Below are 16530 nucleotides of genomic sequence, written 5' to 3' on the forward strand. Positions count from 1 at the left end.
TTTTATTTAGAGACAGGGTCTCACTGAGTTGCTTAGCATCTCGCCATTGCTGAGGCTGGCTTTGAACACTCCTCCCTCAGTCTCCTGAGCTGCTGGGATTACAGGCGTGTGCCAGTGCACCCGGCTGAATTTCTTCTCTTCAAATCTCTTTCTACCTTCCCCAAGGCCTATAAGCACATTTCCATCTTCCCATAAGGACATGGAGGAAATGAAAAAGAAGTGAAAACTGGCTTCTACCCACCTTGCTCCATCACTCTTAGAACTAAACCTCTGGGAAGAGCAATGATTGGGACTCCCGCCTCCTCCCTCCCCGTCCCACCCCACCCTTCTGAAGTGTTCTCTACCCAGGTTGTCAGTGTCCTAAGGCACCAGACCACCAACTGCAATAAACTATTATCTCACCTGCTTCTGCTGGGGAACTTGCACGGTGGCTGCTCTCTCCTTCCAGAATCTTATTCATTTCTTGGCCTCTGTGACACCATCTTCTTATGGTTTTTTCTCATATCTCTCTGATCATTTCTTCCAGTCTCCTTTGAGTGTTTGCTGTGGTTTGGATCTGCAAAGGCCTAGGTGATAAAGTCTTGGTTCCCAGTTTGAAACTATTGGGAGGTGGGGCTAATGGGAGGCTTTCAAGTGATTGAGGGAGGAACCTCAAAGGGCATATGGGACCTAAGCCCTTGATTTTTCTTTGACGTCATGCCTTGAAGTAAGCAATTTTACTTCACTATGCACTTCCACCATGGTGTGCTGCCTCACCATAGACCCAAAGCAATGAGACCAATTAATCATGGACCTCCAAACTGTGAACCAAAATAAACCTTTTATCTTTATAAGCTAATTCATGCCAGGTATTTTGTTATAATGACACAAAGTTGATTAATACAGTGTTACAGCTCCTCTGCCCACCTAGGATATTATTCTTTTTTATTTATTTACTTATACATTTATTTTTTTGCAGTGCTGGGGATTGAACCCAAGGCCTTGTGCTTGCAAGGCAAGCACTCTACCAACTGAGCTATATCTCCAGCCCGGATATTCTTCTTAAGACTGCACATTCTCCATGGGCACATCACCCATTTTCATGGCTTAAAACAGTCATCTACTCTGGAGCATGCATATCTGAGGATGTAGGATATCTTTCCAAAGTGCATTCCAAAATGAATAATTTTAAGGGGACTGGTTCCCTGATCCTCAATTTCTATCTGTGTTTCTTCCTAGAATCAATCTGCCTGAGAATATCCTGTGAGGAAGGTATTTTCCTTCACAAACATCACCCAGCCTCAGTCTACTTATGGTACATTTCCCCAGAGTGTAAAAAGCCCTGAGCCACCAGCTTGCAAATGCTGTAGGTGTTGAGAAAGTAAATAACTATAATATGGGTAATAAATGCTCTTGTAAGTTAGGAGGGTTCCAACCCTATTCTCTCAATAACATTGAAGAAAGACTAAATGCAATTGTCAGGCAAATTGATTGATCATTAAAACTAATTTTTTAATGTTAGACCAGTATGTGAATGGGGTATTTAATTCAGAAGGAGTTTAAAGAATTAGTTGGCATTGCTATAATAACATCATCCATCCTCATCTACTTGTTTGTCTAAACAAAGTTTCTCAGCATAAATATCAAAGCAATGGACAATAGTAAGAGAATTTATGCTGAGCTCTGTGTTGTTCTAACAATAAGTAATTTCCATTCATGGATGCATGAACTTGTAGGAAAAATACCAACCCCACCAGTCCCATTAAAATAGGCATGCTCAGTAATATTTTTATGATCACATTTAATAATTGTTCATTTAAAACTGTATTTGTTATTTTAATCAATTGTGTACTACTAATAATTTTAGCAATGACTCAATCTAGAAGAAGTTAATTAACAATTAGAGCCTTATGGTTCTCAGGGGAAATTTTTTTAATTTGTTTTAATCACCATGTAGTAATTGTTGTCCAGACAAATACAAAAGGACATTGAGTAAAAATCTTTCAAGCATAAAAAAGCCTTACTTTAGGATTACATCTGTGGAATAAAACTATAAGTTCAAGAATAAAAAGGAAAGATGTAAAATCTCTACCCTGTTGAAGAGCAGCTTGTTGGTGTTTTAGAAATGGATGACATTAGGTAGCAGATCACACTGGCATTTAGTTTTTATTGGATGTCTTGAAATGAGTGATGTGATAATTTTCTTTCAAAATGTCAATATTTAAGATACATCAGAAGTGACATATTTTGATCTGGGCACAGTGACACACACGACTTGGGAGGCTGAGGCAGGAGGATCGTGAGTTCAAAGCCAGTCTCAGCAATTTAGTGAGATCCTAAGCAACTCAGAGAGACCCTATCTCTAAATTTAAAAAATACATAAAGGTCTGGGAATGTGGCTCAATGGTTAAGTGCCCCTGGATTTGATTCCTGGTATTAAAAAAATGAAAAGAAAAAGAGAAGAAATTACATTTTAACTTATAATAACATAATTTTGTATATCAACTTAAATGTGTGAGTACTGTACAATTTCATTTATATAAAGCTCTACAGCCGAAATTAGAAAACTAATTTTTAGTGAAAGGAAAGCAGAACAAGATTCACCTCCAGGAGGGGTGGGGCATAGATTGCCTGGGGAAGGGGTATGATGGAACTTTCTGGGACAATGGTAATGTTCTGTATATCCTAATAGGGTTTGGGCATTTGTCCAAAACAATTGAATGACATTCTTAAAATGGGTATTTATTGTTGAGGGAAATTTTATCTGAAAAAAATGTAAACAAATATTTGACCTCTGATTAATGCCATATGTGTTGAAGAAATTAGAGGTAAAATATATTATTTGGAAAAGCATAGTAAACGAAATAGATTGACAAATGCACAGGTGTATAGATAAGTTAAGCAACCAAAGAAAAATGTCTGAGTATATGATGTTCAATGCCCATTTTTCAACATTTATGTATGTTTGAAAATTTTCATAGTAAAACGTTGGGGGCAAGTGCTAGAGGGACTATTTGTTTCTTACTTATTTTACAGCGTGGGGGAAAGTTTGAAGACTACTGGCTTCAATTTATTACCATTTGCTGATGAATCCTTACCTTAAACTTACCACTCAAACCTCTCTCCAGAATTTCAAATTTCCACTCCATCTGGATTTCCCACCAACTCTAAAACAGCAGATCGAAAAATGAACATATCATCTTCCCTTTATCAGTTAGGAATATCTTCAACTGTAAGTAACAGAACCCAAAGTCAAACACATTGAGGGTTATTTTTCTTTGAACTAGAAATCTGGGGTTAGGTGGATGCTGGTATTGGTTTCATGGTTCGACAGCATCATGGCTGGCAGGTCTGCAATTTCCCTGTTCTTCCTTCTAGTCACAAAATTGTTTTAGAGTTTCAGGCACCATGTCTGAGTTCAAGACAGGAGAAGAAGAGAAGAAAGGAAGAGCAATGCTAGTGACAATTAGACACAGGCTAACTTCTTTATTATATCATTTAATGTAGTCCCCTATTTTCATAAATAATGTACTCTTGAAAATATGCCATTTATCTAGGATGCCTCTCAGCCACAATTCACACCTACATATATATGCACACACAGACAAAACCCAAACTACAATTGGCTGACTTCATGATTAAGTCATCATCAATGATCCAGGGTTTTTCAACTTTCTGATTTGTTGTCCTCGATGTTGTTGGATCTGTCTTGAGGCTGGTACCAAATTGGAGACGATTTCAAGTATAACATCCAGACTCATAACTTCGAAAAGAAGAGAGACCATCTGGGCCCCATTAGACACCACTCCATCCCATTTGCCAAAACATCTGTCAGTTTGTTTTCTGAACTAAATACAAGGAAAACAGTATTATTTTAAACTAGTCCTGCCAAAGGTCAGTCTCTCCTAAGACATATAGTTTTGTGAATGGGGAGTGCTGGGAAAGTCTAGACTCAAAATCTAAAACTGTTACTTTAAGTAGGCAATCATCTGCCTCTTATACACACAGCTAAATTACAGTGTGCAAGAACAATAGATTTGCATTTCGTAATAAAGGTTCTGGTCCCAGAGTAGAGAATATAATGTCTAAATAAATACATTTTGTCTTAGAGATATGAAATTCAACAATATATATAAATTATAATGTCACTGTTGTTCATTTAGTTGATTTATTGCATGCCTGCTGAGTACTAAATACTACTCTTCAGTTTTTTTTTTCTTTTATAGTAAAATAGAGGTGTCAGATATAGAACTGTGTAACCAAAGCTTTGTGTCTGCATACCTAATAACTTCTATTTTTGTCTCTAGTTCACTGTGTGAGACTTATGCTTACTACCAGAATCAGCACTTTCATTTTTCTTTCTTGTACTCATTTTTGTAAATAAAATTCACTAGATTTTTGAAACATGTGTCCAAAGATGCAAATGTAGGTCAAGATGGCAACATGGTACAGACTGAATGGGTACTGTACTGAAATAACTAACACTTATATTGTACTTACTCCATGCAGGCACTGTTCTGGGCACTTTACAAGCATTAACTCAATCTTTGAGGCAAGTACTATCTCCACGTTGCAGGTGAGGAAATAGGAAACTGAGGTCCTAGGATAGTGTTGCACACTGAACAGTTATCTGCAAGCTGTGATTTGGCTCCAGCACCCTCCTGAAACTCCCCACTGCCTTCACGTGGGCTCCTGCTCCACCTGGCTAGCAAAGTTTCTCATCATTTTCCCAAGAGACCTTGGCTCCTTGCAAACTTTTGCACATGTTACCTGGACTGCTCTTCCTCTCCACTGAGACTCATTCTTCAAGAAAGGATCAGGCTCACTCTCTTAGGAAAAATTTCTCCAGCCAATGCAGTGAGGCCGGGCCACTTGTCCAGCACTTAATCTGCCTAGCCATCTCGCCACAATTAATTGTGTACGGATCCGTCTCTACCACTAGACATGTGGTGGAGAACTGACTGACTCCCTCCTTGTTGAATCCCTAGGGCTTGCTACTATGCCTGGTCTATAATTGGCACTTAGAATGTTGCTGAATTAATGCATAAGCTCCCTGAATTTTACACTTCCCTGTCTCCCCCACACTGTCTGACACCACACATTGTAGACACTTTAGTCAACAGGAGTGGAGAGCCTGAGTTCTCGCCAGCAGTCAAACTTAATAAAAACAAAGCAAAACCAAAACCACCTTTTTTCTCCTATCTCCACGACATAATCAAGACCCCGGGAATTTGGATTCATTTCAAGCCCTCTCATCCGTCAAATCTAGCAGGATAGGGGGCGGGGGGATCTGACACCAAGTAGGGTGGGGAGCAGTGTCAGGGCACAGGACGGCCGCACCGCGCGCCATCCCCCAGTTCTTGCCTATTAAGGGAAGAACCCTCAGAGAAGCGCGGGGCGGGCAGGAGGGAGGGTCCCCTACGAGCCGCCTCTGCGGCCTGTGAGCTTACAGGGCGCCGCGGGACCACAGCCCTGGCCACTCCGCCGGGTGCTCCGACACGGGACCTGCCAGCTTCAGGACGGCCTCGGATCCTACATCTCTTGTCTACCTGAAGCCACCTTCCTAGGTTTCCATAGCCACCGAGGCCGCGACCTTATCTCTCATCCATCAAGGAGGGGCCTCAAAGGAGTCTAGGCACTGGGCGCCGATTAGATGGGTCCCGCGTCCCTGGTGGACGTTCCTTCCTCGCAGATGCTGGGATACCCGCCAGGAGCGGGGACCCGAGGAGGGAAGGAAGGTAGTCTCCGCCGCAGAAAGAAAGGAGGGAGTCCCTGGGTGGAGGGATCCGCACCCCCACGGCACCCCTGCTCGCCTCCCCACCCACTCGCCAGCTGGTCGCTCCGGGTCCCCGCAGGCCCCGCCCCCAGGCCCCGCCCGCGGCCCGCCCCCTCCGCCTCTCCCCGCCGGCGCCCGCCGCTCCCCGGGCTCGCAGCGCGGGCCTGGGGACTCGGGAGCCCGCCGCCTGGGCCACAGCATGGGGCGCTTCCGCGGGGGCCTGCGGTGCATCAAGTACCTGCTGCTCGGCTTCAACCTGCTGTTCTGGGTGAGACCCGAGCGGGCAGGCCCGAGCAGGGCAGGGGGCCTGGCGGCGGGCGCGGGGCCGGGGTCTCGGGGGAGATGACCGCGGTGCGTCCGAGCTGGCTCTGGGAGAGGGCAGGGTGTTCCAACCGCGGAGGCGAGAAGGCAGACAAAGAAGAGGGTACGGATGGAGGGGGAGGGAATGGAAAAAAGAGAAGGCTGAGCAGTGGGAACCGGTGAGAAGCAGAGACACCGTGAGGCTCTTCCCCGGGAGGAGCCCCTCTGCCTAGGTTTTTTCTCCGGGCGAGTGACGCCAGGTGCGGGGACCCAACCACTCACCTCTTGAGGGCTCCCGGCCCTGGCGGTCCGCGTTCCGCTCCAGCTTCCCATGCACACACACCCCCCTGTCGCTCTGCCTTCCCGCGGGAGCCCGGCCGCCTGGCTAGGGGGTTGGAAGGGAAACCCTGCCCAAGAGCTGCCTGTGGGATTGCGCCCCATCCAGAGTGTGTGGACACACCACCTGCTTCTGAGGGTTTGTTTAGGAAATTGGGGGTAGGAATGAAATTGTGGGGGTGGGGAAGGATTGCCCTTTTTCTAGACATTATAACAGTGTCCCAGTGAATGAGGCGGTGGGGGTGCTTTTGGGGGAAAGGTGTGAGGAACTGAGGGGCTTCCCAGAGGCAGCAGCATCTCCCCCACAGTTCCCTGTCCGCAGCTGAATGCTAATGCTAATGGAGATGATCTCATTCAACTTTGCAGGGTTTTGTGGAGCTGACAACAATCCGGGAACTAGTAGTTCGCAGAGAGATAGGGCTTGTGACCCTTGTCTTCTGCATTATTAGAGAATAGTTAGGCTACACCATCCCTAGCTCCCTGGATATTCAGCCCCAGGCCCTGGAGAACTGTGAGAAAGGTCTAAAAATTGTCTGCTGTACAGTCCTTCTTGGGCTTTCTTAATGCCAGCCACAGTAACTGCTCAAATAGATCCTGAGTGAAAATATAGGTCCTGCTTTGGGTGAAGAGGTTTTTAGAGGGCAGAGGGAGCATCGGGGGCTTAGGTGCTTTGAAACCATTTGCTCTGGGGAGGTTGCTTCCCATGACTGCAAGTAATTAATTATTGAATAATGGGCTCAGCTTGTGTCTGCCAACCCATTAACCCAGACGTCTGGGTGACTCCAACAACTCCAAGCTCTTCCAAATAACCATCTTCAGCATCTTTCAGCAATGGAATGTGCGGTGGAGATACCCAGGAACAGCCCCTGCATTTTAAAGATACATGTGACTTTTGTACACCTGGGCATTTATATCCAGCATATTATAGGGAGGAACATTTCTCAAGGCCCTTATCTTGTATTTTTTAGTAGCCTGGCTTAATTTCAAAGCCATTAATTAATTATAGATGTCATTACTGCAGTGACACCTTTCACTCTCACTGCTTACTAATTCAAAAGAAGTTTATATCGGCCTGAAAAGAAGTTCTTAGTCTGGGTTCAGTGCTTATTTAATGCTTGATGCTGTGCCAGCCTTTCCAGGGATAATTGGAAGCATTTATTGAGTGTTTTCAATGTGTCAGGGACAGGGCTAACCACATTACATTCATTATCACACTTCATCTTCATGGTAATACTGGTGTGCAATGTTATTCCCATTTTTACAAATGAGGAAACTTAGATTCAAACAGGTTAATTTGCCCAAGGTCACACAGCTAGCAGGTGGCAAAGATGGTTCTCAAACTCTGCCTATTTGCTTTTAAATACTGTGGTACATTCTGTTAACCAGTGGTTCTCAAAAGTGTGGCTCCTAGACCAGCAACATCAGCATCTCTTGGAAATGTGTCAGAAATGCACATTCTCAGCCCATCCTGAACCTGCTGAATCAGAAACTCTGGGAGAGGGACCCAAAATCTATTTTAACAGGCCACCCAGGTAATTTTGATCCAAGTGCAAGTTTGAGAGCCACTATTAAATAATGACTAAACAAATTATAAATAAATAACCACTTGTAACTGCAAACATTGTTTCCTAAAGCAGCTAATCTAGTTGAGGAAACGAGACCAATGCCTATAGAACAACCCTCCCATCAAGAAAAAGTTCAGTATATAATCAAGTGACAAATTTCACACTGTTGACCATAAACACAGTAAAGAAGGGAAGTAGCAGCAAAGCAAAGTTTGAGTGCCTCCATGTGTGAGCCACTGAGGTCAGATATGGCTTTGGTATATATGATCTGATTAAGGTGTTCAGAGAAGGGATCACAGTAACAGTAAGAAGGCTGCAAAGTCTCCTGAAAAAGGAGATATTAAGGCAAAGATGAACAACCAGCGTCCACCAGCTGAGATGCAGAACAAGGGGAGTGTGAGCCACCATCTGAGTAAAGAAGCTGTCAGGCTTAAGGGCAGAGATCCTAAGCAGAGTGTGCTTGAGCAAGTTATTTTTACTTCTCAGCTTGATTTATCATTTGTGTGAGTGGAGAAATAGAGTTGTTGAGAGCATTAAAAGCAAATATGTTAACTATCCAACCTTGCCTTTTATGAGCCTTATACATATTAAAGCTCAAAAAGGTTAATTATTATTTATTATTAAGTGCCAGGCACATAGGAAGCATTCAACATAAAGCTGAATTCCCCTGATTCCCTTAATGTTGGCAAATAGTAAACATGTGCCAAATGACTTCCAATTTGTCTTCATTTGGGAATAACTATACATTATCTTCTTAATTTGTACTTGCAGATTTTCTCCACTGGAACTTACAGCCCTGAGAGCAGGAATTTCTTTTTTTCTGTTTTATTTACAGATGTATCCCCAGCATTTAGAATAGTGCCCAGCATATAGGAGACACTCAATAAGAGTGAATTAATGAAGCTGCATTAATCTCCAGTTAGAAAACAGCCTGGATTCCTGACTTACATAATCATTTGTCAACTGACCCTATCTCTGCCTGCTCCATACCTAGCTGTTGTTTAGACCGAGCTCAATAGGGAAGTATGGGAAACTTCCTCTCTTTCAGTTCCACAGGGCTGCAGGGGACAGGGGACAGAACTGTGCAACAGCAGCAGGTAGAGGCAACCTTCACATGTCTGTTGAAACGGACATGAAACGGACAAACTGAAACCAGTGCCTAATGCTTGAGGGGGGGAAGAACTGTGTGGAGTAAGTTATTTAGATATCTACCTCCATTGTCACCGAAGGAACCTGATTCCAGAGAAGCCCCACCCTAGTTTCTGAAGTTGTTTTTTCCTGGTTGGAGGGCTTTTCCTGGAAGGACAGGCTTCAGCTGTGACTGAGAGTGTAACACACACACCCTTAGATGTCTGCCCTTCTGAGGTATAAGGTCCCCCTAGGTGACAGCATATCCTGTCCTGTCAGAAATTGGCCAGAGGGCAGGCATAGAGGTTTTCTGATCTGCAGTTTGACAGATCGATTTGTAACCTCCTTCAGGCAGCTGGGTTAAAGTTTCCCTCTGCTGTACTCCTGGTTTTCTAAACATTCAGCTAGATGCTGCCAAAGCCTGCACAGCAGTGCCTGGCCCAGGGCCACCGCCTGGATTCTCCACTGAATTTTTAAAGTAAAAGTAAAGCCCACCCATTAGCTCTACTAAATTAATTTCTGATATCATGGTTGATGTCTATCATGAAACCCCTCCCAGGTCTGTCAGGTCTAAATTCAGGCCCTGCAGTCAGAGAGCTTGGTATTTTCCTGTGCCTTTCATTGAAATCACCTTCGGTTTTTTTTTTCTCTGTTGCATAGCAATATAAATAAAACACCACAACCCACCCAGCCACATATGGTGGTTTAAAGAAAAACCTGGGCGCTGTTTATTCCTTGGTTTATTGTTGTCTGCTCAGCGTTTTCCTATCATTGTGCTGTAGTGAGTAGCTCACTGTCACCGTCCAACAGGAAGCGAGGCAGTTCTTTGTTGAAAGCCAGATGCCGTATATGGCGAGTTTGAAGTTTCTCTCCTTTCCTTCTTACCATTACTAATGTAGCTTTGGGTTTTTCACTTGGTGATGCTTAACAGGTCCTTGTAGGAAAGATGGTGTCTCTTTGGCTTGGGAGTGAAAGCAGCTTAGGTCAAATGAATCTTATAGAGGTGGCCTTCTCCTCTTTCCCAAACATGTCAAATAGTAGCTTCAGAGAAATCAACTGTTGGAGAAACTGGTTTCAAGAAAAGAGAAAAAAAAGGAAGAACGTATCCTTTGGAGTCCACCTAAATGGTAGACCACCCCAGAAAACAGATTAAGAATTTGCTCAGCCTCATTACAGAATAATCTTTATTCCTGATTTTTGTCAAGGTGGGAAGAGAGCAGTAGTGGTCAGCCCCTACCAGGCTGGAACAGAGGGACCTAGTGCTGCTAGGAGGAGCAAGGAGTCTACAATAGGGTCAGTCTAGGAAAGCCAGAGCTATGTTACAGTGTATGGACAGGTCTACACAGCATGGAAATTCAAAGCCTGGAAGGTATATATTGGCCCCACACTACCTGAATATTTTCCTGGCTCCATGATTTACTGCCTAGGGGGACCTGGAGCAAGTTGTTTAACCTCTTTGAACCTCAGTTTTTCTCATCTGTGAAATGGGCATGATAAAGTATTCACTTCGATCTGTGATCTTTGTGCAAATAAAATGAGTTAATACATGTAAGATCATCAAGTATGGTACACATGTATTCACACATAGTAATTACTCAATAATATAAGATATGAGTAATAGTTGAATTTGAATACTAGAGGTAAAATTGAGAAAGTAGAATCCAGACTTCGTGAGACCCAAAAAGGTAAGAAGAAACAAGGTGTCCCACGTCCAACCAATCAAACTGCCAAGAGTCTTAGCTTATCAAAGGTGTGGAGTCAAAAGACAGGGTCCCTCTTCTATAATCCATTCAGTCAGCAAGCCTGTGCTGAGCTCCTGTTGTGTGCCTGATACCTTGCTAAGTGCTGGAAGCTCAGAGATATCCTGAATCAGGAGGCACCTTGCCCGTCTATAGCCTCCATTTTGTCCTTGATCATAGCTTCTTCTCTCTCAGGTCTTTGCTCCTTGAAAGCAGGGATTGTGTCATACTAGCATCCCCTTCTTCTATTCCCTCAGCACCTAGTAGGCTTCAACTGACAGGGCTGTGTTCACTGACCCCAGAGCAGAGCTGTTTGTCACCTGCCCTGTGTCTGTGCCACCGTTGGAAGCCAACAGGAGGCATGGGAAAGCTTTTGGGATCAAAGCCTCTCAGACATGGATGTGCACAGACCACCCCAGCCCTCGTTCAGTTACATATTCTGATTCAGTAGGTCTGCATCCCTAACAAGCCCCCAGGTGATGTTGGCACTGCAGCTCTAGGAACACATTTTGAGAACCACTGTTTCAGACGTGACTTGAAGAGATCGATACCTACCAGCCACACTCACTTCTGGTTGAGGCAGAAAGTTCCTTCTTCTTGGCTTGCTCTTGGCAGTGCTTTTAATTCCAGTTACCACTTTACCACTGCTATTTTCATATTCTGTTTTTTTCACATTAATCCTTGATGGTTTCTAGAATTACCATCATCCATTGCATTTCACTTTTTCTAGAACGTCATCCCTGAAATTCCTTGATTCTCCAACCATGTGCAACAAAAGAGAATATAACCTCCATCCTCCAATGTTAATGTCAACAATATCACAACCATGCCTTTCTTCTAAAGCAAGTGATGTTATACCGATCATTGAAACAAATTGTGTCATGGTCACTAAGAGATTAAGGAGAAGGAATGAGGTCAGTAAGATGGGGATATCCAAAGGGCTAAGAGCACATGTTACAGATGAATGGAGTTTACCTTGGCCTACCTTTACACCCTCTTTGGCTTTGGGAGCAAAAGAACAATACCAATGAACATTTATACGTTTAGTTTACAAAATGCTTTCACATGCATTATCCCATCTGATTGTGAATCACAACAAAACCATTGAATAATATAATTGCCCCCATTTTACAAATATAGAAACCAAGTCAGGCAGAGTAGGTAGTATGTCCCAGGTCTTGTGATTTTAAATCCCTTTTTCTCCCCACTGTAGTTACTTTTGGAAGCAAGGGTAATATAGGGTATAAGAAATGATACTAGTGTGAAGTCTGTGACCCAGGGTGACTAAATCCAGTGTTAGATTTAGTTTTTATGTATTCCAGAAATGTAGGTGTGAAAAGATGAATAAAATACCCTGACATCGGGCTCGGTAGACATTGTAGCTCAGTGGTAGAGTGCCTGACTCACATGTGTGAAGTACTGGGTTTGATCCTCAGCACCACATAAAAACAAATACATAAAAAGATATTGTGTCCATTTACAACTAAAAAAAATATTTAAAAAGAAATATCCTGACATATGGAAGAAGCAAGAGAAATATTGAGAACACTCAGTGATCATTTTAAGGCAGAAGAAAAGATGGAAATTGACAGTGTGTATTAAGAGACAGTTTCATAAATTATTTTCAGTAGCAAAAACTTGGAAAAAAAAGGATAGTAAGCTATGTGCTTCCTGTTCTCTTAAGCACATTTTTGTATGAGTTTTTTTAATCCTCACAATTATCTTATGAAATAAAAGCTATTATCATCCCCAGGTTACATATGAGGAAGCAGAAGTAGAGAGAGCTTAAGAGACTTGCACAGGTTGCAGAGCTAGCCAGTGGCAAAGCTGGGTTTTGGTGTGTGGCTCCAGAGTCCATGCTCTTAACTACTCCAAGTATAAAGGCTGAAGCTCAGACATACACATGACTTCTAGACACGCACTGTCCAATACAGTGACTGTGCTGCTGAGCACATGTGGCTATTTAAACTTAAATCAATTCGAGTTAAGTAAAATGTAATATTCATTTCATCAGTCTCACTAGCCACATTTCAAGTGTTCAATAGCCATTGGTGACTGGTGGCTACAGTATTGGATGGCACAAATAGAGAACATTTACATCATTGGAGAAATTTCTATTGGACAGCTCTAACCTACATAAAATTATTTTTTCTCATAAATACATATTTTCCTCTTACTGGGTCTTAAACTAAAACTAGAGAAAAGGGGATATAGCTTCTGTAAAAGGTCACTGGTTTTCTGGTATAGATAGTTTAGAAAATTCAAGGGAATTTCAGCTGTCATGGAAAGTGGGAGCATAGTGTCAACAAAAGTCAGAAGATGGCAGACAGCTAAGTTACTGGTACCATGGGATTAAGATTAAGTTTTGGGTCTGAATGTAACATTAATGAGTCTAGCAAGGTAATAAGACTAAGTGCTGGGCACTCACCATTCAAGTGTGTAACATGAACTTGGTTAATCTCTTAAGGCAGTACTATTACTTTTTGCTTTGCAAATGAGGAAGCTGAGAGTAATAGACGTTAAGTGGCTTGTATGAGGGTCACAGGATTAGTAAGTGCACAGCCTGATTCAATCCAGTTGACTCGAACCCCCGTTTTGACCATGATAACTCCCCTGTGCCCCAGTGCTGTCTGTACAAGTGGATGTACAGGCATCAGTTATTCAGTATGAACACTCAGAAGAGGTAAAATTAGAAGTTCAGGTGGCAAACTTTCCAAAACATGTACCAAGCTCCCTTCTCTCCATTGTGATGGTGATTGGAAAAGAATCATCTTGAAAAGAGGGTACAAGGTAATTGAGCAGGGATGACAAAGTCCCCACCCCCACTACAGAGGCAACATGATGTTGGGGGAGGCTTAGGAAGCTGCTGTCACTCAGCCCCAAAGTCAATTTGTTCCCCCTTCATATGCCAGATTCTGCCTGTGCATCTGTGAATGGGCCATGCTACACCTTCCTGACCTCAAACGGGCTCTTGTAAAATGAATGTTAAGAAAAATTGTCTATAGAACACCAGCCTGAGCTTTCATAATTTCTACTAAACTACATCCAAGCTAACATTTTCCTAAATGAAGTATTTTAGTTATTCCTGAGTTCTACCTGAAATATTTTTTTCTGCTGTTGTTTCTCTGTAACAATTAAAACTGGGTAACTATCACTATTATTGATCAATAGTTAAGAATTCTGTCTGCTCAGAAGTAGTCCCCTCAATCACCTGGAAGAATTTTGGCCAAAACAAATATTAATTAATGACTTTGCTAATATAAAGCTCTATAAAGATGAGATGTCATGTCTATATAGATGAGTGGTCACTTTGGCCCCCAAAATAAATATGTAATAAAAGGGTGAGCCTAGTATAAAACCCAGATGGATGCTATTAGGAGGCAATGCAGAGAACTTAGAAAAGATCATTTTTGTCTTCTCCACCCATAGTTACTCCTCTAGATGAGGTAAGGCAGACACTTAGTTTAATTCACTTCTGTGGCCTGGTAGATTGGATTTTAGACCTGTGTATAATTGACCTTCACTTGATAAAACCATCTGCTCACCAGATAATTAGCTGGTAGTCTGTGACATTCATTTTGCTATATAGAGAAAACTAAGCAGCCATCAACTTTCTCATAATTCTTGCTGTTTCCTCCACTCCTTCTCCTTTTCCCTGCATTTCCTTTAAGATAAAAGGTGTTAAGTGTAACCACTGCATAAATACATTTTTCGACATCTAGAAGTAAATTATCTGCTTTATGGTTCACAGCAAACTTTTTACCCCAGCTTATTTTCCTTCCCCGCAGCACTTCTAAACTGCTTCTCTGATAAACAGTTGATCCAGGAAAGTTAACTTTATAAAAACCTCAACAAGCACATGTGTTTGGAACAAATAGCCCAAATATGAACAGAACACTCCTGATTCTATCAGATTTTAAATTGGAGCACACTTCTATCAGCACAGAGAATGAATTAAGCATTGATTAATCATGAAGCTATACTCTTACCTGAAAGGAGTCTTTCTTAGCATTAGCCTGTTCTTAACGAAATTCTAAGAAGAAAATAATAGGGGAAATCTGGCACACTGATACCTTATGGAGCAGCTGTGTATTTCCAGACTGGTTGTGTATTATCAGAGGCTTCTCACCATCACCTGCCATCCTGGTCCTGCCTCCAGTTCCACTTCACCTGGTCCTGATGTTGAGGCCAGGGCAGCAAGTTCCCTCAGGGACATGTGGTGTAAATGTCATATGACATTCAGCTCTTGTATTTTTCTGATAAAATCCTTGATTTTGAGAAAGTACCATCTAAATCCTGGTCTTGCTTTCAGTGCATAATAGGATGAAAGTCTTGGAAGCCAGTTTTCCACTTTGAGAAAATTAGTATCATCTTCTAAAGCAAATGTACTTCTGACATCTGCCTGCTAAAAGGCGGAGGCTGCATTACCCTCATGGCATCATAATGGGGTTTCAATCAGATCAAGTATCTTGAGTGAGTGCTCATTACAATTCTATCTAGGATGATAATTGCCACTGAGAGCAAGTATTAGCTTGAAAGCATTTAATGAAAACCCTAGGATGAAAGTGTCACTTCCAACTCTGTGTGACTTCATCCCAAAGAAGAAAGTAACAAATGAACTGGGTGGTATATATACATGGTGTTCATCCTGGAGAAGCAAGAACACAGGATTGATTTTGTATATTCTTTCATTCTCATGCAGTGGGGTGTGTGTGTGTGTGTGTGTGTGTGTGTGTGTGTGTGTCTGTAACCATTTGCAGTGTTCATTTGCCCCTCCCCTTGCCACTAACAGACATGCATAGACCTACTCTTACATGTCACCTCAGGCTCAGGGAAACAGAACTGATGCCACGTACTCCAATGGTTTTCTTTTTCCATGGCAACTGTTTTGCTGTGTATATTCAACATTGTGTTGCAGTGTGATGTTAGGGGAGGCTTAGGAAGCTGCTGTCACTCAGCCCCAAAGTCAATTTGTTCCCCCTCCATATGCCAGATTCTGCCTGTGCGTCTGTGAATGGGCCATGCTACACCTTCCCAGGTGCAGATGAATTTGAAAAAATAGGCCTTTGTGAAGTCTATCCTTGGAGAGCTGTGAGGGAGGTTGTTCACAATTGCTCCTGTCAACTTGGGATGACGTAAGGAAAAAAAAAAAAGAAAAGAAAGAAAGAAAGACCTGGCTCTGGGTTCAATCCCTAGCACTAAAAGAAAAAAAGAAAGACTTGGTGGCTTAAACAACAGAAATAAATGTATGTCTCCCAGTTCTGGAGGTTGAAGTCTGAGGTCAGGGTGGCAGCATAGTCAGGTCTCAATTAGAACACTCTCCCTGGTGTGCTGGTAGTACCTTGTCACTGGATCTTCAATGGCAGAGGGAGAGAAAGCAGGCTTTCTGGTGTCTCTTCTCATGAGGAAACTAGTCCCACCCTCATAGTATCATATGATTCTCATATGATTCTCTCCCAAAGGCCTCATCTCCAAATACCATCGCACGGGGAGGTAGGGCTGCAACATGTGGATTGTGGGGTGAGGGGTCACAATTCTGTGCGTAGTGTAGACTAAATGGCACCTTTTGTAGGTCTTCAGTTCTTTCATTGACATGTGTCCGTTGGGGGCCCATTCTGCAAGGCCAGAGAGAGAGGTTTGTTCTCAGCATCACAGCCCCCATCCCTGTCCTTACAGAAATCAGGCCTTTTTGAAAAAATCACAGAAA

The 16530-nt window shown here is 42.8% G+C and overlaps 1 protein-coding gene across 4 annotated transcripts in view; it reads left to right on the forward strand.

Annotated features, from left to right (window-relative positions):
* Nucleotides 1-5880: 5880 nt before the first annotated feature.
* Nucleotides 5881-16530, forward strand: part of Tspan2 (tetraspanin 2) — a 41996-nt gene continuing 31346 nt past the window's right edge. For all 4 annotated transcript variants that reach the window (XM_047521597.1, XM_047521606.1, XM_047521615.1 and 1 more), the window contains exon 1: nucleotides 5881-6023. In XM_047521597.1, coding sequence (XP_047377553.1) covers nucleotides 5955-6023 — 69 coding nt within the window. In that variant the 5' untranslated portion in view covers nucleotides 5881-5954. The remainder of the gene's footprint in view (nucleotides 6024-16530) is intronic.

Source organism: Sciurus carolinensis, chromosome 1 (assembly GCF_902686445.1).
Source record: "Sciurus carolinensis chromosome 1, mSciCar1.2, whole genome shotgun sequence".
NCBI classification, from domain to species: Eukaryota; Metazoa; Chordata; class Mammalia; order Rodentia; family Sciuridae; genus Sciurus; species Sciurus carolinensis.